The 23,687-nt window shown below is 42.7% G+C and overlaps 1 protein-coding gene across 1 annotated transcript; it reads left to right on the forward strand.

The window, feature by feature from the left end:
* The first annotated feature begins 687 nt into the window (after positions 1-687).
* On the forward strand, positions 688-21,062 carry LOC119736605. The gene is made up of 14 exons (XM_038210622.1): positions 688-892; positions 1,347-1,997; positions 8,619-8,963; positions 10,225-10,479; positions 10,588-10,722; positions 11,424-11,579; positions 11,856-11,987; positions 15,704-15,731; positions 17,910-17,917; positions 18,051-18,353; positions 19,449-19,730; positions 19,981-20,095; positions 20,356-20,456; positions 20,564-21,062. The coding sequence occupies exons 1-14, from the start codon at positions 688-690 to the stop codon at positions 20,761-20,763; spliced, it is 2,916 nt and encodes a 971-aa protein (XP_038066550.1). The 3' UTR covers positions 20,764-21,062.
* The last annotated feature ends 2,625 nt before the right edge of the window (positions 21,063-23,687 follow it).

The following is a 23,687-nucleotide window of genomic DNA, read 5'->3' on the forward strand; positions in this document are numbered from 1 at the left end:
TCTTTTTGACCTCAGCATCCAGATCCCTTCTGGTCCAACCTCGTCCCAGAGCTTGTTTTATTTCCAACCTCATTTCCAATAGTAAGCCCTAGATAGGAAAGTTTCTCTCTGTATCCTGATTCGATACTGCAGTTTGCAAGTAATGGATTTATATCGTGTAGTTTGTGTTGTTATTTCCAACGTGCATGTTTTCACGTTAATTGTAATTATAACGTCCCCGCCTTCTCAAAAATACCCCTTTTCTTTCCAGTTTGCTCATATTAGTATGAAGTGCGATACTGCATATTGGCGAGCCAGATTGTAACATTTTAACTTCCCAAAAAATCTTGTTCTCGTGACTCACAGTGACGAATTGATGTTTTTACCCCAGACATCGCTTACAAAAACAAACGCTAATGTGACGCATATGAAGGCACTAGACTTTTCCTCATTTGCATACGTGTTCAAAAATCTTGCACATGCAAATGATCCAATACCAGGGTGAGAGAGCAGGTAGTGGTGGGTGCGTACTTCTCGACATTCTGGGAACGAGGTTGATAAAGCGCACATTCTCGTACTAAATGAGTTTACACGAAGTTACTTTGGCTGAATATTGCGATCAGGTGCGCGTGTTTTGACGCCGAGGCTTGCCAACCCGGCCAGGCGTGATACTGGCCAGGTTCTTGATATGAACTGCTGAACGAGAGTATGGACCAAATAGGTGATGTTGCCTGCTCGGAGATGGGTACTGCCTTGGCCGTTCCAGATTTCAGGACCGGGGGATGGGTATTGAATGAAACCCTCCCCATCGCTGTGGTAAACAAAAACCCACACAGATCCCCATCGTCCTTCCCCCAACTCGAAGTCACGGATTTACGCCAGTGCTCACTCCACAACACCAAAAAATCAACAGGTAGAACAAAATTGGATCGATACGGCCCTTTCCTAGCTATCCAATGGCTTATATAGGCACGCAATAGCCAAAGAGTTGACTATGGGCATGGTAATTGCGAATCAACGTGGTGAGGGTTGCTAAGGAAAGTAAAGAATAACGGTCTTTCTTGTTCAGAGGCTATGCCTAGGCCTCGTGGGCAGATACCGACCACAGACGTAGCCATAAATTTGGGGCATTGAGTCTTGGACACGGCCTTAATCTGATTTTAATGAAAAACGCGCAGCCATCTTGGCAATAACCCCGTTATGAAACGAGAGTTTCTGGAAAACAGATCAGTACCATTATCACAGGCGTTGTTCATATCCAAACTCTGCTGCGACTTTCTGCAGTGAGATTTTCTGACGATTGGCTCTTTCATATCCTCGGTACAAAAAGAAGTATCTTTAAATACAATTGTTCATTTGTAACTCAGGTCGCACGATGAAGTTACTTTGGCTGAATGTTGCGATCGTGTGTGCGTGTTTTCACGCCGAGGCTTGCCAACCCGGCCAGCAGAGATTCGAAGGTTTTTGCTATCAACTCCTGAACGAGAGTATGACGTGGGACCAAGGTGATGCTGCCTGCTTGGAGATGGGCACTGCCTTGGTGATTCCAGAGTCCATGGATGAACAAAACTTCATCTATAAAATGTACGGAAAGAAGAAGGATCTCTGGATCGGATGTAATGACAAGGAGCAGGAAGGCAAGTGGGTGAAGTCTAGTGAAGAAGGAGAATGCAACTTCCTCAACTGGGCACCAAAAGAACCAAATGGGGGAGTTGGTTTCGATTGTATGCAACTGCGGCGTAGTTTCAATCTTATGGATGACACTAAGTGCTGGTTTCGAAAGGGCGTCATCTGTCAGAGTCTCGCTCCGCTTGCCGTGCCCACGATGTCCTGCCTGCAACGCTACGCCGACGCCCGCTCCTCATCCCACTGCCTCACCGGTCACGTTATCAAGGAGTTCTCGGCCAAGGGTGTCATCGCGTGCGGCTTGGCGTGCCTTGATGAGCCTCGATGCCGCTCCTTCAATCTGCGACGAGGCGGCCCCGGAGAGATGTTTTGTCAGTTGAATAACATCACCCGTAACGAAGCCGACGTGAAGAACATACGGCTGGACAAAGGCTGCAAATATTTGGAATTCTATGTTAAGGCCGTGTCCGAAAGTTGTGGCTGCGGCTGGAAATAACACGTTCACCTATGGAAGCCACTGGCTTGTAGCTACAGCCACTTCCCATAGACGTGTGTGTTACTCCCGGCCGCAGCCAGTTGATTCGGACACGGCCTTAGTGTGTGACAGCCGCTTAACACAAATCTGTGGTGAAGGTATATCGATGTACATTAAATCACAGTATGAACGTAATGATATTTTTGCACGTAGACATTCAGCAAGTACTTCTCTATACGAAGTTCCAGCCTGTCCTGACACTCGAGAAAAGACAGCATTTCAGGTGGATATGGGCAGATACAGAGATCAGACTGTAGGGGAGGATCCGGACACTAATAGCCAGTAGCTAGATTCACTCTAAAAAGTCCCTGGTCAGATTGACCCGGAATACGGACTCTATTTGGTCGAATGCTTTACAGGGTCAAAATAGACGCTTCACCGGGTCAAAATGACACACGCGACGGAACAGAAAACTTCACGCTGATGTGTACGACCGGCTACTAGATAACATGTTTTGTAGTTTAAATTGATTGTAAATGGTTTTCTGCAGTTGATTCACAATAATCATCTCACTGCCTTACCGGTCACGTCATCAAGGAGTTCTCGGCCAAGGGTGTCATCGCGTGCGGCTCGGCGTGCCGGGATGAGCCTTGATGCCGCTCCTTCAATCTGCGCCGAGGCGGCCCCAGAGTGTTGATTTGCCAGTTGAATAACATCACCCGTAACGAAGCCGACGTGAGCAACGTACGACTGGACAACGTCTGCAAATATTTCGAATTCTAAATGCTCAACGTTCTACAGCCGTTTAAAGGGGGCATTACGGCCTGAAATCCCAGAACATTTCTTGTTTTGAATTGTTAACTTTTCCCTTTTCAAAGGCCTAGTTGAAAAAAAATTAACCTAAATGTCTTACCGTTCTCGAGAAAAGACGAAATACATCGGACGAAGCGGACAGTTTGTGGAATAAACATACGTATTTCAAGCCGCCTCTATTCAATGCCCTGAACACGTCGTGTGCATGTTACTTAATCCACACTGCATTAATACATTATGTTGTTTCTTGTTGTTTCTTACACGTCCGCAAAATGCCAAGGACTTTGCGGCAGGATTCACAACTAACAGTTGCAGTCAAAATTGTGACCCCGAAATTCGTTCTCGCATGGTTCTCGCAAAAATTATGTCCTTTTATGTTTATGTCCTTTTAAATGCTCGTTCCAAGTGATATAATTTCATTAGCCCAATTGGGCGCATTCTAGTGTCTCTTTAATGCAGATTTGTGGCGTGGGTTTAACCATTCGATGTTGATAATCACAGCAGATAAAGGTAATCATTAATTTGTACGTAGAGATTTCAAGCATGTGGATCTCAACATTAAGGTGCAGCCTGTCCTGACACCCGAAAAAAACAAAACATTTTGATTGTTGAATCAAGCAGGTGGAAAGGGGCGTATCTAGAGATCAGACTGTAGGGGGGGGGGATCTGTATGTATAGCCAGAAGCTAGATAGACTGTAAAAAGTCCCAGGTCAGATTGACCCGGAATACGGACTCTTTCTGGTCGAATGCCTTACAGGGTCAAAACTGACACTTACCGGGTCAAAATGACACCCGCGACAGAAAACCTTGCGCTCATATTGTGCACGACAGGTTACCAGCTTAAACGTGGTGTGGTTTAAATTGATTTTAAACCATTGCTATGATGTCACACTATTGTTAAAAGTGTGGATTCGGATCTACGAATCTCTTACACTGGTCACAAAGTGTGGATTCGGAATTACGAATCCACACTTTGAACACGTCGGACAATTGTCCTCCATAATGAGCATGAATAGGACCGTCTGCGCGAAAATTTGCCTTCCGAAAATTACCAATGCATCTTCACTGTCAGATTCTCCGCCGTCACTGCAAAATCTAGTCAGAAAGAAATCGTCGTCTGAACTATCCACTTTTCACGTAAGGAGCCTATACACACAAAATGACTTGGCTGTACGGGTGTGGCGATACACATGCTAAACACGCCAGGAAAAAAATGTTGCAACCTGCCGCCAATTTCGCGCTTTTGTACAAAGTCTATGGAGAGTCATTTCAAGTATTTCCTAACAAAATTGGAAACATTTTGCAGTCCCAGATTCATGTATTATCATCATATTTGCAACGAATGACCTTCATTGAGATGATATATGAAGAAAAAAGTGGCGTCAGGTTGCAACATTCTTTCCAACACTTCTGTTGACGCAATGGTTTAAGTCGAAGAATACACTCGCAAGTGTGGATTCTTAATTTACGAATTCTTAAATTACGAATCCACACTTTCTCGTGTATTCTCCTTAACGTAAATGGTTCTCTGCACAACACTTGATTTTTCACGGTAACATTCTGTAGTTTAGATATGGCAGTGAATCACCACTTTTTTTGCAAATTGTACTATACGTATAACACGAACAAAATTTCAGCCAGAGAATGAGGCCTTGCTAATCACATTTTCACTGCATTTCAGTGTTTTTCCTATAGTGAATGATGTTGATTTTGTTGTAGACTAAATTTCACAGTCGGTGTTGGAGCGCGAGATTTTAAGCTGTTTGTTTAGTTATTGGTTTGATCATTAGTTTGGATTTGGGTCAAAATTCACACTTCTCCGGGTCAGATAACCCTTCCCTTGAATTATTTCCGGGTCATTTAAACCGGAAACCTAAATGGGCGAATCTGATCAGGAACTTATTTTGCCGGTTCACGGACCAGTGGAGATTTTGGAAGGGGAGGGTGCATTGTGAGAGCGGGGAGGGGGGCTGTTAATGTGGACTCGACTTGACACTCTCTATTTGTCAGCATGGGGCTACCATTGTGCTAAAGGCAAGTGGAAAAAAGAGGGTTAATTTGGCTAAAGCGTGAATCAGGAGGGCTTCAGTCCCTCGACCCTCAAGCTACCACCCCTCCGCAACAAAAACACCACTTGAGGTATTTTAAAATGATGGTTATCCCGTATATCTTGAACACTTTGAGCAATCGTGTCTCTCATAGCAAGCCAATATTAATGCTTATATCGGTCGTCCTCAAAATTTGTTTAAGATAATCTCCTAAACTCTTCTGCCCAGGAAAATGTCAGGATTTCTTTTTAACCTTGTGAATATAAGTGTAATAAAAAGACAGTTAGATGCAAATTTATTAATTCAAAAATATTAAGTATCGTGTGTACATACATACATAGAAAGAAAGTAACGCAAATAGAAAACATTAACGCAGGTTACCAGCCAAAATGTCTTGTGGTTTAAGTACACTGTAAATGGTACTCTGCACTACACTCGATTTTTTTCAAAGCCATAATTTTCCTTAGTTTAGATTTGGCATCGAGTCCCCACTGTGAGCTGGCATATAATGGACTTATTACGTTAGCATAAAATAACAAGAAGAAAGTGAGGCACAATATATTATAGTCCACATTTCATCGCTGTTCTGTGTTTTACCAGTCGTGAATGATGTTTCTTTAGTTGTAAAATTCAATTCACAGTCATGTTTTTGGAGCGTATGATTTTAAGTTGTTTGTTTATGTAGTGGTCGGCCCTGCTGTCTTATTCAGAGGGGGGAGACTCGTCCACCAGTTAAGGAGGATGGGAGACAATCACCAAGCGTGGACAATCATCATCGGTCTCTGTCATTAGTTGATTGGTTGATTTATTGATGATCCAGTTGAGATACAATATTTCAATGGGATATACAAACCCTGTACAATGAAATAGAAAAGCAGACGCTGTGTATTAAAGTTTGCATGTCACAGCGTACACACTATACGTACAATACACGTACATGTAACTTCAGTTTGTTTACAATTTCGGTACAAAATGTGTCGAAAGAAATGCCTAAAATTCTCACCCCGACGTCTTCAAATCTTTCCCTTAAATGACTCCAAAAGCAGCTATACAGCACTTCACTTCAGTTAGTGGGCTGTTCAGATATGGGCCTTCAGATTTTAGCTCGCCAAAGAAGGTTTTTGATGTGAATCTGGCTCACATCATGCAACGGCATGGTCCGAAGAAAAAGGAACAGGACGTGCCAATCCTGCACGTAGGCCACTTACTTCCGGAAAAGCCCGAAGAAGTCCGAAGCACAAAAACCCAGATTTACTTTAGTAAAATATCATATTTCAGGAGTGATCTAATATGATGAGAAAACTATAAATGTATTTTGCTAACTTATACATGCCCAATAAAATAGTAAGAATAAAGTTTGAGAAATTATAAGAACGTTTTTGTTGTAACTATGTAGTTGCCGAACGCACTTAGCAACCACGAGTCAGTGACGTCATCATGCTTATGGCGCGTACGTAACTTCTTAAAGGGGAATTCCCAGATCCCTACATTTATTTATTGTTTTTCCCCGTTATTTTGAAAGTAAACGGAAGTGTTCCGTACGTGAACCATTGATAAGGAAGTACAATGAGTGAGTGATGTTTCTTCATCCAGATTTCTTCATTATGATTTCTTCGTCTGGATCAAAAGACAGCTTGCCAAAAACCCCAATAATAATACTATTGCCATGCTTATATCCCGTCTGGCAAACGATATTGAAATTTACTTCCTTTTCCTCGTTTATGCATTGAGTTACATACACACTTTTGCATTTAGAAAATATATAATCTATATAAACTTGAAATCGGGACGCGCACAGTTACAAAAGGAAACTTGACAACGTGGAGGGGAGCATGGACGTCCGTCTCCGAATCGCTTGGCAATTGTTGCTATTTCTTGGACAATGCAAAGGTACGTTTTGAATTGTTTGCATTTTTTAGTTTCTAAATGAATAAGGGAAAAAGAATTGAATCACCGCGGGATTGGAGGAAGGTAGTCTTGTTGCAAGACGTTCTTAGCGCGACTTCACGACAGACGGAACGGTACAGCCCTTGAGTACCGCGCAACATTAACAGCACACATGTCGTATACTGTCGAGATATAGGGCGCAGTGGTCTAGCCGGGGGGGGGGGGGGGGGGGGCTAGGGCGGCACCCAGTGCCCTTCAAGGTGCCCCCCCCAAAAAAAAACCACCTTAAATTTGCCGGAAAGCGAATAAAATTGGTGCGAACAAAGAGCGCACTCTAGCGTCAAGAGTAGCCCAGCCCCCCCCCCCCCCCTCCCCCCCCCCCCCCCCTCCCCCTGTTGATTTTACAGCACCTGGACATTTTTGGAAATGTTTGTTTGTGGTCCGCTCTTGGTGCCCCATGAACATGCTTGTGGCCCCCCCCCCCCACCCCTCCCCCGGGCCCCCACTGACAAAATCCTGGCTTCGCAACTGATAGGGCGTACTGTTCCCATCCGCGAACCTGACGCCGTATGACTGGCCGGCTGACGAACCGCACGCAAAGCACTTTGCGGCCTCCACTGTTGGCGTATAAGGTCCTAGCTCTGTGGTATTAGGAAGGGGCAGCTCTGTGACTCGCAGCTGCACAGTCCACTATCCCGTATGTGCCGACACATCGTACCGCTAAAGCCCCTGTCACACTTTCGCGTATCCTAATTCCTTATGAGTTCCTTATCAAAAATTTTCAATACGCAGCCGTACGCTCAAAACGTCGAATTTTTTTGAATACTTTGACTTATGTGCGACGCACATCTAGCGTACAAGTAACGAATTCAGCGCATCCATTGCGTTAAGATGCGTATGAGTTGCGTATGCAGTGCACAACATTATTTTTCGGGCTGCAAATAGGTCAGTATGCAGTGCGCATTCTGAGCGTATTCCGGACGCACCCGACTAAAGCTGCCTTTCCATAAGTGCATTTTTCGGTCCGTTTTGTGTCCGTTTTGTGCCCGTTGCGTATACGATGCGTATACGTTGAGTTTTTACCGAAATGATGAATCGAAACACAGAAAAACATAAGCTCCTTTCCATATACACTCATGCGTTGCATGTCCGTTATTGACGTCCGTCACAATTGCTACACAGAGCGATTTTAACGGATGCCAAAATGTTTACGGACAATAATGCACATTATGCCGACCGCATGCCTGACGCAATACGTCGGCATTCGCTATGAGTTCGTTCAGCGTGCGTTGTATCTGCGCTGCAAGTACGCTATGTATACGTCCAATATAGGCGGCTCATACGCTGACGGGGTGCGTGCCGGGAGGTCAGCGTCTTACTGCGTATGAAAAGGCTTATCCCCCACGAACACATAGCGTACTCGTACCGTGATCGACCGATGCGGGACCGATGCGCTGCGTATTTATAACTTATGACTTGAGTAACAGCGTACGCAGCGTAGTTTTGTGCATGCCCAAAACTATCCGGCGTACTGGGCCGTACCATGCGTAACCAAACAGTCCAGGCACTAACGTTTCATCCCGACATTAAATATATCTGGACACAGAACATGTAAATTGACATTAGCGTATTAAAGCCATATAGATTTCATATGGAGTTCATACCCTCAAAGTGGACATAATTGGTAACTAAAGGTTAAAATTGATGGTAATTTTAATGAACGAACGAACGAACGAAAGTTACAATCACTCTGTTTTCTTTATACTTCTCATCCCGTTTTGCACTGCAGGTGTTTCAGCCATTCATGATTTCACCTGTATCACCAAGCCCCGTATTAATATCAGCAGTGAAGACACCTACATTGCTGCCTATCTACATGGCGGTAACGCTACGCTGTCCTTCGCCCGAACAACCTACACGTACACAAGCGTTGATAGGATAGGCCTATACAACCAGCTAGAGCTACCTTCAGGCCACCGTTTCAAACTACGTCCGTCATCAGAGGAAGATGAGATCTCTATTCTTCGATTGCCAGCGGCTGGCGGAAAGACTAGGATTGGAGCCTTTGCCTGTAGAGCCAGGATGATGGGAAGGGAATACATCAGCATTGGCACGGTCATCATGAGCAAAAATGGTAAGTTTAATGGCATTATAGATAAAAGAATTCCTCTTCCAAATTGAAACTGAAGGGATTGGACCGGTATGGTACAAAACGTAAGAGATGGCTTTAAAGCTCATACCCCCTACTCTCCAAAAATTATTTTGTTTTCCTCTTAACGAATTTTAATTTGTAGCATTTTTTTAATAAAAATCCTCCCGATTTGGGCGTCCGTGACCATCTCTGAAACGGCTTTCCTTTTGCGCACAAATAAACCCACTCTGGGATGGCGATTATTGTCTGGCAGGCAATGTTTCGAATTTCATGAAGAAATAATTCAATACCTAAACCTCAATGGATTTGCTTTCGTTCGATGTCTTGCTCATAAGTGAATAACTTTGACATTGCTATACGAAAATAGCAATTCCGAGGTTGAAAGCCGAAAGTTGCACGGAGAATCTATCTTTAAAGGACGTGTGCGTCACCGTTTTCAGGAAGAGCCACACATGTGGATTTTGAAGAAAAAACGTAGAGAAGTTCCTCCTGTTTTAAAACTGCAAAAACTACCACTTTGCAACCCCTTACAATGTAACACAAAAATGACATGATTCTTTAAAAGGTACAGTTTTATGTAAACCCAGTATTACTAGAATCAGCACAATAGTTAATTAGCCAAAACTAATTAGTATAAAGATGTGGGTTCCTTCGTGAACACGAAAATCCACGTTTCCTTCATTTAGGCCCTTTCTGTTCAACGTGTTTTTCCATCGGGAAGGAGCGCGCAACTGATAATGTAATAAAGATGTGCGGGTCTTCGTGAAAACTAATATCTCACTTGATCTACTTTTACATGTATGTTTTTCCGTCCAATACTTGTACACATATCAAGGGGCACCTGTATTGTTTGTGTCCCTTCGTAAAAATGCAAAATGAAATAATTGAGATGCCTGCCCCTTGCATCATTAAGGCAATAAGCCTCTGTACTAATGACGTCACACTTTGTTTACATGTGCACTTTCCTATGGAGCCAGTGGGGGCCCACGGTCCACTGAGCAACGAAGGAAAGCACACACGTAAACAAAGTGTGACGTCATCATTAAAGAGGCTTATTAAGAAAATAATGATGTTTTGCTTACAGAAGCATGTCAAAATTGTTAAGCAAGATGTTTTAAAGCGAAATTGTGAAAAAAAAATCGTAATCGAAAAAAAAATGGCCATTGTTGACAATGAAAACAGGGCCGGTTTATTTTTATATTTGTTGACCGGAGCCCGCCTGATTTATTATTGTGTACTACAGCTGACTTCCTACCTACCCGAGTGAGTCAGACGGTAAACTCGGGCGATGCAGTCGATCTGACCGTCACTGTAACCGACCCAGCCCGTACCAACATTCGATGGAGAAAGAATGGCGGTGAAGTCTTCCGGGACAAAAGCGACAGTCTTTACTTTGATTTCATCAGTGCCAGTGTCTCAGACACAGGGATCTATGAGGCACAATTGGCAGGGGAACGTAACCGTGGAAACCAGGCACTCATGCGGTTGATTGTCAGAGGTAGGCCTTTAAGTTTAAATTATTTTGAAAGATGAGTTCCCGTTCTGTTTTTGGGTTTCACCTCGAAACAAAATGTGTTGTTTTTCCATTTATATTTTGGTATCACAGCATGTCAAAAGAATAAATGGAATGCGCCCTCGTGCGACAGGGATTGCCCCGTCTGTTTCAATGGTGGTATGTGTGACGACCGTAGTGGAGACTGCATTTGCCCGCCTGGCTTCAGCGGCGAATTCTGCAAAAGACGTGAGTTTGAACAAACCCCCTCCCCCCCCCTCAATTTTTTTCCCCGCAAGTTTTTTCTTCAAAATCTCCTCCCGGGACGTATAATGAAAAGAAGTTTACACATTAAAATAGAGAACAGTCGAATTCATCAACCATACTGTTTTGTTAAGTCAAACGACTGTAATTCATCATCGGACGCTTGTTAACCCTAAAAGGGCCGGGTTATTTTGACCATCTCTCAGCCGGGGGGGGGGGGGGGGACCGGATTCCGCCCGCCCCCCCCCTAAGATCTCGGCCATCGAGTGACGAAACATTTTGAAACTCAGTACATGCATAGCACAACTCTTCCTAAACATACCCAAGAAATTCCATGACTATAGGTGGATAGGTTTTGGAATTATGGCTAATTAATTATTCATATGTACGAATGGCAATTCTGCTCTGTGTACACGACGTATTGGCCTATTGGAAAATTCAGTTTTCATGGCGCGTAGCGCCGGAAGGTTTTTCGCTACGGGGCAACCCGTGGTCCGATTTTTATGTTTTTTTAGAGGCTATCGCGGAAAATGTTGGGGGGGGGGACCGGATTCCGCCCCCGGCTCTTTTAGGGTTAATACTGTAAGTTTTTAACATTAGTTGTCAACATTTTCGACACAAATATTTCTTTGTTGAACCTCTCACGTACGTTAACTGACAAAGAAGGTCTTGTATTTCGTTCCTAGCGATAGACCCCAATCGTTTTGGCCAATCAGGAAGTTTTCGTTGCGACTCACCTGAGTTAGGAGGCGGTCCTACGTGTGCAGGGATGCTGTTCTGTTTACCAGATCCTTATGGCTGCTCGTGTGCTGCAGGGTACCAAGGAATCGATTGCGATGAACGTAAGTCAAAGAAAATTAAAAAAGGTAGTTTAGTGATACTTTTATTAACCCTTCATGTATAATCGTTAATTGGTCTCCTATATGAATTCCCCCTTTTTGCGGTGGCTTTTTCGACGTTTTTGTCCGTAGAAACGACCAGTGGGCGTGTCACATCCCTCTCATTCCCTCCCCTCTGGCGACGCCCCTCAGTGTCAATCACGTGGGCTGATATTTCAAAAATTTTGCATTTATTTGCAGTAACTTATCACCAATCCAATGATTCAAATTTTGTTGTAGCATGTGCTGATGGTTTCTACGGTGCCGACTGTGCTCAGACATGTCACTGCATGGACGGGGTCGCGTGTAACGGAACTACGGGCGAGTGCCCCGGGGACTGCGCGCCAGTATTCAAGGGCATCAACTGCCAAAGTAATACTATTTTGTCGTTTTTGTTTTCTTTTACCTAAGTGTGTGGCACTGACACATACGGCGAAGACTGTCACTGTCACTGTCCCTGTATGGACGGGGTCGCGTGCAACAGAACTACGGGCAAGTGTTTCGGAACTGCGCGCCACGATTCACGGGAATCGTCAACTGCCGTTTTTGTGCCCTTTGTTTTATGTCGGTCTGTTTTGTCTTTGACGAGGTTACCACAAATAACTCCAATGTTCTTCTCCTTCTCGATTTCAGAAATTTTTTTGCTATTTAATGGAAATATGGCATCGTGTGGTACAACCTGCACAGAATCCCTAGGTAAGCGACTAAGCGTGAACAATTTTTATTGTCGTCTGTAAGGCCAAAAAAAGTCTCCGGTTTCTGGTATGCGCGCGCGTCGCCGTAGCCATGCGCGTCGGCAAAATGAAAACGTTTTTTTTTCAATAAAAGATGATGTCTCAAAACCGCCAAACTCACTGGTTCGACTGGAATCCTGCTGCTGCACAATTTTAACGTGTTTTTAGATTGGGTTATGGTCGAGAATAAGCTTTATGTGGCCTCTCTGGACTCCCATATATTTGCACTAAGTTTTAGTGGGGCACCATTTGCAGTCATCAGCCGACATTTGAAGCAAAAAAATCAGGTAAAAAAACCTGGCCTTGGCCTAACCGTACTAAAGCGGTCTTGACTGGTTCCCAGTTTTTCCCTGTAAGCTGACTGAAAATCTTCTGCTTCTCAACGGTCCAATTAGAATATCGTCGGTAAACGTACTTAGTTCCACCTAATCAGAAATAGACTGCTCGATCAGAAGTCTAGAATTGTTCTTTCGTCGTATTTCCGACCCAGTTACGGAGTCATTCGCAACTCAGATTGCCTCATATTTCGGTTCCTTTGATAATGAAACGATTGGGAATTTTACTTGGCCATCACCCGTGAATTGCCCAAACGGCAGGATGACTGTGAATCACGATTAATTATTATTATTTTAAACGATTCTTCAAACTTATTTGAAAGGTAAACAATTTTGCTGTTTCTGTTTCACTGCTCCCCTGAAATCATATTCCAAGCCCCAAATGGGAAATAACCTCATATTTTAGTTACGAGTGGATTGACACCATTTTAGATTCGGCAGTGGCAAACCAAACCAAACCTTTAACCAGATTACTGTTTTGCAATAAAGAAATACCGGAGTTAACTTACAATTTTAAAATTAAATCATGAATACATCATTGTTAAAGTCCCAGATGCCGTTGACGGGTTGACCGTTCAGGGCACCAGTTACAATAGCCTGAGTCTGTCATGGGACGCACCAGGAACCAGCCAAGAGTTCCCCTGCCCTGCATCCGACTACTTGGTGACCTTTGACCTCTTAAACCTGGAGCAGTGTCTGGAGGTTCATCAACATGGCGGGTCGGTGACCACCACTGACACCAGCATCACTCTACGAGGACTGAAGGCGTACTCTACTTACACTGTGTCTATTACACCACGGAATGAGGATGGAAACGGCATGCCATCTTCGCTTCAAATTACAACTGGAGAAACATGTGAGTCATGTGCACTTTAACTTCTTCTAATTGGCAATGGAGTTGGCGACGGTGGTGTCGTTTTTATTAAATCTGGATATGCATCCTGACTGGCAAGCTGAACGACACCAATTTTGTAACAGTTTGACGTACTCTAAATCACATGTTCAAATCATGGCGAGAAACTTTCGTAAGTTGGACAATCACAAAAGTTGTCACTTCTCACTTGAGACATCGAATTATTGGAGAAAAACCTTGAAGTTATTAACTCAAACTAATAACATGAATAAATCATAAATTATACGACACCTTACCCGGTAGATAGAGCTGTATTATGTGCTTTGCACGCCGTAGAAGCCATGGTCAATTAGCGTAGCGGCCCTGCCGTTGCTGCTTAGGTTGTGGCCCAGTCGAACTCCTCGATGTGTACACGCGACGGATGCGATGAAGATGTCAAACCTAGGCTACTTAATTCGGTTGCTGCTTTTGCTGCTGCTGTTGTTGCTCCTGCTGCAGGTACCGTTGCTGTTGATGTTGCTGTTTTGTTATTATAGATTCTGTTGCGGGTTGTCGTTAATGTTCCTGCTGTTGTTATACTTGTTTAATTTGTATCCACACTAGCTCGTTTAGTTGTATAATTTTTATCCTCACTAGTTTAATTGTAATCCTCACTAGCTCCACAGGCTCCTCCTGAATTCAAAAGTAGTTCAGCAACGACTGAGAGTATCACATGGACATGGAACCCCATCCCTTGTGGAAGCAGAGGTGGTAACATTACTGGCTACAGGACACGTTTGATTGGACCCGAATTGACAACTCAGACTATTTCAACCTTGTCAGTGACACACACTGGTCTAGAACCCTGCACAAATTACACCCTGGTCGTATGGGCATATACCAGTGCAGGACAAAGTGGTCAGGAGTTGACTCAACGAACAAAATCCGTTGGTGAGTACATGCTCAATCGGCAGAGCTGATTACTACAAAAGGATGTTTTGCAGTATATTGTGCAGGGTGTCGTCACAATTCACACCATTAAAATCATATTCCAATACCTAAAATGAAAATTAATTTCATAAGAAAAGTGGATTTGCACACAATAGTATCGGTAGTGACGTGCAGAAGTGTCGGTTTACCAAATTACCATTCCCCCCTAAAAATCTGGAGTTAACAATTTTAAAATTAAATCATTACTAAATCTTTATTAAAGTCCCAGGTGCCGTTGACGGACTGACTGTTCAGGGCACAGGCTATCGTGGGGCGCAACGGGTCAGGCTATCGTGGGACGCACCGGGTACCAGCCAAGAGTACCCTTGTCCTGCATCCAACTACTTGGTGACTTTTGTCCTCATAAACCTGGAGCAGTGTCTAGAGATTCATCAACATGGTGGATCAGTTAATACCACCGCTGACACCAGCATCACTCTAAATGGACTAAAGGCATACTCAACTTACAATGTGTCTGTTACACCACGAACGGAAGCTGGAAACGGCATGCCATCTTCAGTTCAAGTTACAACAGGAGAAACTGGTAGGTCACGTGCTGTTCTTGTTACTGTTACTCCGTTTACAATGGAGTTGTTGATTGCGGTATCGTTTTTAATTGATCAGGATACGCATCCTGAATGACAAAATGAACGACACAGGTTTTGTTTAGTTTGGCGTGCAGTGCTCTTTAAAACAAGTGTTATAATTGAAGATCGAGTAATTACTTCTCATGAGAGATATCGAATTGTTGAAGGAAAAACTTCGAAGTAATTAACTCGAGGCTAAATTAATGAATCGTGAGTGACACCTCACCCATAGTCGATGGGCATGGAATCTGTGCTATGGTCAGTTAGCTGTGCCGTTGCTGCTTCTGCTGCTGCTGTTTCATCTAATGTTGCTGTTTTGTTACTGCGACTTCTGTTGCTACGGTTGTCGTTAATGTTGCTGCTGCATGCTGCCGATATTACTGTTTCTTGTTTTACCGTTGAGTTCATTTCTATACTTTACTAGTTCCACAGGTGCCACCCGAATTCAACAGCAGTTCAGCAACGACTGATAGTATCACGTGGACATGGAACCCCATCCCTTGTGGGAGCAGAGGTGCTAACATTACTGGCTACAGGACACGTTTGCTTAGACCCGATTTGACAATTAAGAAGACTGTCTCAACCACGTCTGTGACACACACTGGTCTAGAACCCTGCACAAATTACTCTCTGGCTGCGTCGGCATATGGCAATGCTCGAAGAGGTCAGTGGTTGACTCACTATCAACTAACAGACTCCGTTGGTAAGTACATGCTCTTGTTCGATATCCATCGATAGGGTGTTGAGCAAAATGGAAAACAAACATCCTTAATAATGGAGTTTGTGCATAAACCATGGTGCTTTGTCACCACTCGCGACAGTTCCACCGCCTGCTATGGCCTAGAGACCAACTTGACCTCATAACACACGTGTGTATCAGGACAGGCAACGGCCTCATGCTTCAAATGTCTTAAATATTGGCTGCTGTGCGTCTTGGCTACGCCACATCCTCCGCAGTTTGATTGGCCCAGCTACCTCTGCACACGTATACTGATGCGTCATGCTTAACGCAGTGCCACAATGGTTCGCGCGTAGATTTTAAGTAGGTTGAGCCCTACGTCATAGATCGACCTGACAATCGACGCGCTGCATGGCCGGTGTAGCAAGAATTTAGGTTATATGAAAAACGGACTCATTGGTGGTATTGCGCATGCTCATGCATAGATAATTAGGAGAGGGACCGGTCATGTGAGAGGGCTTAACCAATAAAAAGGGAAAAAAGAGGACGTCCGATTTTCATACGAGTTCAATTTTCATATGACAGCGGTATCATACTTTAAATGGCTGCCCCCAATTCTCCATTTCGAGTCTGTATCAGGAAAGGCGCCCCACTATGATTAAACGAAAAAAATTAACACCTGCAGCGATACTATTTTTTCTTCTTCTTCTGGTCTATGAAAGTGAGACGTCATCTTGCAGTGTAGTGATGTTTTTGTTCCATACAGTGCCAGCTGCTGTATCAGACATATCCATACTCGCCATTTCACGTGAACGAAACGAATTCGACGTTCGTTGGACTTCCCCCGAAGGAGCCTGCCCTGCGACATCTTACAGTGTAACGTATGAGCTCATCACGATGGACCAATGCACCAAGCAGAATCCACCAATCATAACAGATGTAGGAACGGTCGACACTACTCACGCTACTCTCCACCTACCTGCGTATTACTCAGAGTACAGAGTGAACGTCTCGTCAATCAATGAAGCTGGACATGGTGAAACAAAATTCGTAGAATTGCTCACCAGTGAAAACAGTAAGTGTTTGGTAACATTGATCCAGGGCCCCCAGGGAGAACAGTTCATTGACAACTGATGGGGCTACCCTGGAAAAATAACAATAAATCTTGATCTGGTTTATTATGTTATACAAATAGTACCGGTCTGGTAGATGTTACCATTGCGACTTCGACAAATTGGACAGATTTGGTTTAGTTACAGGTTGACTTAGAATTCAGGAGTGATGTGAGCCCAAAAGTGTTTGTTTATACCTGTGCATTTTTAAGATAGCGGTTGCCTTTGGTTAATTTGGTCGATTTCATCCGGCGTGATGCAACCGCGTTTTGCCTGAAATTTACGGTAAATTTCAGGCAAAACGCGGTTGCGTCACGCCGGAAGAAATCGACCTGGTTCCCAGTGAACCTCAGCACCTAGACCAGGCAACCTGTCCTACTTTTTAAGTGTTTTTTTAAAACAGATTGAAGCTTTTTTTATTTACCCAATTTCATAACATCTTTATTTACTTACTTACTTTCTTTAGGTGACTATAATGTGATTTGAACCTAAATTAAAGCAATATTACAATATCTGCATGTGATTTTAAGTGTTTATAATCTATTTCGAGTGATCTGGGGAATTTGGCAGATTTTTGATAAATCTGACAGATTTTTGAAGTGCATTTAGCAGAACTTTGCCATGACCTTACGGTCACCCTGTTATTGAGCTTATGTTGAACTTTGTTTTTGACAGCACCAATTGCAGCACCGGTTATCCGAAGTACAGCAACCAATGACAGCATCACGTTCTCCTGGGATCCCATCCCTTGTGGCAGTAGACGTGGCAATGTCACGCACTACGAGTACGCATTCAGAGGGCCAAGACCACAAGAAGAGGACAGAACTATCGACAAGAGAAATATCTCAGAGCTGTCTGTTACCTTACATGATTTATCACCATGTACCACGTACTCAATCAAAGTTCGAGCATATACTCGCATTGGAGCAGGTCCATGGACAAACTGGACACACCAAGACACAATCTTGAAGGGTAAAACATAATTCCATACCAAACTTTAATTCTGGTCATACTTGACCTGAAAGTTTTCCTGGTGTAAATGACCCAGACAATGACCAGAGAATTGTCATTTTGACAAAATGTGTATCAGGTCAAATCAGGCCTGAATTTCAGGTAAAAAAATAGTTGTCTTGATGCAAAATATCATATTTTAATATCTTCTCAAGACGAAATCCAATCCCTCACCCTGGAACCTTCAAGAAATGACATCCGGGTCACCTGGACAAGTACCAGGGAAGAGGTCAACCTTTGCCCTGCGCCCTCGTACCGGGTTAGTTACCAACTTCTCAACTTGGAGCAGTGCCAGCCACAGACCGACTCGGCCCCGATACACGCAGCAGTTGTAAACAGCAGCGGCATCGAGCTAACTTCGATGCATGCTTACTCTACGTACGGCGTGCGCGTGGAACCAGGGCATCACCCTGGAGAAGATTTTTCAGAAAGGAAGACGGTGACGACTGATGAGATAGGTATAAGCTAATCTTACGAGCATCTTCCAGTTACGAAAAAATGTGATGACCAACGATCCATTGAACCATAACAAAGCATAGGGGGCCTATGTACATGTAATACGTCTTTGCTATTCCGCATGTAGTGTCATAGCTCCATAGTCATTACATGGCACGTACGGAAAGTTCGTATTCAGTGTCGCAGAAAAAACTACAAACATGTCGCCACAAGCTAAAATACATATCAAACGAAAGCTCATTGCTTCCTTAATCGATGTGTGGTGATCATTTTCGTCATTATTACCTAGTCCAGTCAGGGCGCAGGAACTAAAAACACAACGAAAATAGTCCTCAAAATCACACCCCAACTTCGAGTGAACAAAATTCCGCCAAAAACTTACTGAATCTCGACATATTTTATATCATTCGATTCAGAAAAACGTTCGCTTTCGACTTACCACGCCATCTTGGAGACCCGCTACTTCATTTGCAACGTGTAGTTCATGGAAAAAAAAGTGCCAAACTCTCGCAATAACACGTGTAAGTCTCGTGGCCGATTCGTGACGTAGCCCGTGCACATATTGTTCGGAATTTGACCTCATTATCGCGTGCGCTGCGGACTGACTGTATTTACAGGACACGATGTTGTGTAAAACTGATATAGCGCAGCATTATTTCCATTAGACGGTGAAATCATTTTTTTTTGCCGCCGTGGATGGTATCCCGAAGAAAACCGTTATTTCTTTATAGCACTCATGCGGAAAGGACCCGTGCTGATTTCATTGGGCCTCGTGCATACGGGACGAAAGCATTTTTTTTTTTTAATTTATTTTGTATCCCAAACAAAAAGACCACTATTAGGGCCTTGACATACCTATGATGACTTTAGGGACTTTTTCCGAAGACAAATTGAACGAATCTTGAAGAATATGAGAGAAAATGACAAAATGCTTGGGACTACTGAATATTTTCAATGGGCAGATTTCGCTTTTATAGCCTCACGACCCATTTATGCGCATGCGTGCATGAATTTGAATTTATTAGGAAACTGGTCTGTATCAAATCTGAACACGATCAACAAGCACGAACATTGTTTTGTGTCATGGTTTATCACAGTCCCATTGGCTGCTCCTGAAGTTGACAGCGTTTCTTCGTCCAATCAAATCACTCGAGTGTCTTGGCATCCGATTCCCTGCGGCAAAAGAGGCGGTGACATCACAGGCTACACGTACGAGCTGCGTGACGCATCTGGGTCCATGATACAAATAGCCGACACCACGGCAGAGTCTGTTGAAGTCGATGGTCTGTCACAGGGGGCGTCCTACTCCTTCAGGCTGTGGGCGTCTACGCGGGTAGGACCTGGTCCCTGGATAGAATTCAGCATGGTGATAATAAAAGGTAAGATATCACTAAAGCGTGTATGAATATACAATGCATCAATACTGAAGAAGACGACAAAATATATTGTGGAGTCACGTTAATAATTTGGCTCCGAAATCAGCCCCATTGGTAATGTTACACTTCACACAGTTGTACCCTTACACAGTTAGTCAATTGAGGTTTTGCAGATATTTTTTTTGTAAGTATCTAAACTTGTTCACACCAAAGAATCTGATTTTTTTTTAACGTTCTATCTTTATCTTCTTAGTCGATTCGGGAAGCAGCGTCGCTAATACGGTTTTCATTGGTGGTGTAGGAATTGCCATTGGCATCATACTTGCCACTGCTGTTGCCTTGTTGATAGCTTTTGCCAGCCACTATCGGTGAGAACTTTGGCATTAATTTTAACCTGATAAACTTTCACGAAGGTAAGATGTGACCATTAATGTCATAGTCGGCTGGATGCAGTGAAAAGTATTCAAGTACCTATATCCTAGTCAGGATAATCGACTTGACGTTTATGGTAATTTTCTACAGTCATATAGTGACTAGATTTCCAGTTCTAAAACTTGTTGATCAGTTCTTTTAACAATACTCAAGAATTAATGTGTTGTCTTTATATTATTTTATTTTCAAATTGCAGAAAACGCTCTCAGAAAGCTGAGAGGTCAGCAAGTAGCCCGATGCCTGAGACACGTGCACATGATGATGCCGAGGCCATATATATTGACATACACGACGACAGTAAGGGAATTTTACTGTGATTATAACAGATAGTTTGAGAGCTGTATCAGTCCGTTATAAGTCTGTGATTAAACCTCTGAAATTATCCTATACAATTTTGTTAACAGTCGAATTGAAGAAGATGTCAGCAGCACCAAGCCGTGGATCAGCTACTGGGGCATCCACTGTGCCGTCCAGGAAATCAGCAACACGTGCGTCGGCACCTCGAGCATCCACTAAACGTTCAACTACCAAGGCGACCAAAACGACTAAGATGGCGGCCAGTCAGAGTGGTGCGCACCACTACGAAACCACAATCATTCTGTAACTCCACACAGTTGGGACTAAATACATTTTAGACAACAAAGAAACGTTTATGCTTATATATAATTATGCTGGGGAAATACTACAAGTACCATTATGGAAGCAAGCACTAAATTAAAAAGACCCAAGACCATACTGTAACATTATTATGGACTATTACTCTTGTGGACGGCTGAGGGCGCTGTTTAGCCCTACCAATCCGTAAAAAGATAGCACGTGTGAGCATGGGCGTCATAGAATATTTTTGTTGCTTTATATTATAACTAGTGGCATGGAAATACGTTGATCCTGAAGACAAATTTAGTGAGGTCCGTGGATAAACTTGGAATAAATGTTTCTTTATATATTAAAAGACGCTGCTAGCATGAAAAGGGCTATTATTTTGCTGCAATTGGTTGGAATGTTTGATTTAATGAATGTGGTATGGTTCCCAGCTATCTGAATATTGTTCTGCTAAAATAATGTTCTTAAATTAACATCAATATATACAGAAGGTATTTACGTCTTAAAGTTATATTAATGAATAACGTCAACTACTCTGCACATTTGCATATAGGCCACTACCACATGAATGGAAAAAAATACCGTTTTATTTATTTAGAAAATGAAACGAATGGTATAGAAAAGCTATGCAGACGGCTCGGCCCATTTGGGCAAAATGGATCACAATCACCTCATTTTGGCTTTGCCAAATCACGAATCACGCTATCGTGATTCGTGTTTTCGTGATTCGTGTTTTTTTTTAATTGACGATACTTCTGGCCATAAAGATGATTTTTCCTGTCGAGGGTGCGTGGCAGTATTCCCTTTATAACACTTCATAAATATGTGTAAACAGTATGTATACAGTTTAGCCTCATCCGAGGTGATCGCACTTTTAGAATTATTAACCAAGAGTAATTATTTAGCACACTCCGTTTTCTTATGTAAATTATTAGGAATTTAAACAGCAGCGAACTTCCTTTTATAGAATAATGAAAGTTATCTTGACGTACCTTTGTTATAATCAGGATACAATGTTAAAACGTATAAACTAAGCAAATAAAAATAAATGCATCAAATTGGTAAGTACCTTTTATTCCATTTTATTTTAATCAGATATGGCGCATTTAATGTAGCCAAATGTGCCTTCACAATTAAACGTAAACAAGAAAATGTATCAATTTATTTTTACGCGTAAAATAATTTGAAACTTTGAAGGTGAATAAAGCGCACTTTGTAGAATTTGTAACTCTACTGAAGAGTTCAGTTGTATTTGTCATGCTTTGCCTTACAAACATTGATCATGTGCAAAAACTGGCGAATCCAACGTGGTCACTAAGAAAACCCCAAAACACGAAATTAAGCGAATTAATTGATAAAGAACTGCAAACAAGTATGGGTGACTGCTCGAGGTTCCGACACCCTTCGTTCCGACACCCCGCACTGTTAAAAATGTCCGTAAATTTACGGACTCCGTAAACTGAAATATTCCATATTTTTGCTGTAATTTTACGGACTTTCCGTAAATGGAAATATTAATTATGCTAATTAGCGTGATTACAATCAACCACATCGGCACAAACACACATAATAAAGTACATCTAAGTACATATTGTTATTTCATCCACAACCGTGTACACATGTCCAAACTCATGTTAAGGGTCTCTTTATTTTATGGAATGAAAACTTTGTTCCGTAAATTTTGCTGCCAGCAAAAAAAATAGCGTTCCGTATTCCTGCAGCAAAATTTCCGGAAAAGTTTTTATTCCGTAAAATGAAGAGACCCTTAACACGAGTCTGGACATGTGTACACGGTTGTATGTACTTAGATGTACTTTATTATGTGAAGGTGTTTGGGCAAATGTGGTTGATTGTAATCACGCTAATTAGCATAATTAATATTTGCATTTACGGAAAATCCGTAAAATTACGGCCAAAAATACGGAATATTTCACTTTACAGAGTCCGTAAATTTACGGACATTTTTAACCGCGCACATAAGATTTTGTTACTTCCGGTTAGGGATAAGAATAAGACTATGTGCAGTCAGAACAAAGGGGTGTCGGAATATAGGTGTAACCGTTTTATTCAGATCACAGGACCACTTCGCACAAGCTTATAAGTCTGTTTGTGGCTTTGTCGGAATCTGGTTTTTGTGGCTACGAGTTCGGGCGGGAGGCGTATGCCTATTTAGGCTGCGACAGGAAAATGTTTGTGTAACTTGGGTTCATCGTTATTTTAAAATAAAGAGGAAGATTTCCGTGTACGATTGACAAGGAACTTTGTTAATTGCTTATTGAAGTGGGTTTTTTAATGCTGCATGTCATGGAACGACGAGCTTGAAAAAAAAAAACGAATTTGAAATAAAGGAAAAAATAATTCCTTTAAAAAAAAGAAGATCCTTCCATGTACATTGTAAATCGTTGTATTGAAACTAAGCGGAAGGGTTCCGTACGTAAACGACTGATAAGGAAGCACAATGAACGAGTGCCGTGATGTTTCTTCTGAGCACACAACGAGATTTCTTTCTTTGGAGAAAGAGGAAGTTGGCAAACAAAATAATGGCCGAACTGTTTTTTTTCCGGCCATGCTTATCCTTGAACAAACTGAACCTGGCTAAAAATAGCCACTTTTACCTCCTGCTATATGTATTGACTTCCTTTATAATATAATGAAGGGCGTCAATCGCTTCTCCGGCAAAAGTGGGGGGGGGGGTCATAACTTTGAACAAGCTGTATGCGAGCGCAAATAAGTGCGAAGTCCTAACGGCAAGGGGTCGGCCCCGAACATTTTTGGATTCTAGACGATCTGTGTTGCAATCTGAGGCAATTTCTGACCACCAAAACCAATTTTGTTTTGCAAAAGATCATCTTTTAAACATCATTTTTGAGTTTGGAGTCAAGTTGAATCAGCTATTCTGAGCTATAGAGTCATTATAGTGGGTTA

Source organism: Patiria miniata, unplaced genomic scaffold (assembly GCF_015706575.1).
Source record: "Patiria miniata isolate m_02_andy unplaced genomic scaffold, ASM1570657v1 HiC_scaffold_3, whole genome shotgun sequence".
NCBI lineage: Eukaryota > Metazoa > Echinodermata > Asteroidea > Valvatida > Asterinidae > Patiria > Patiria miniata.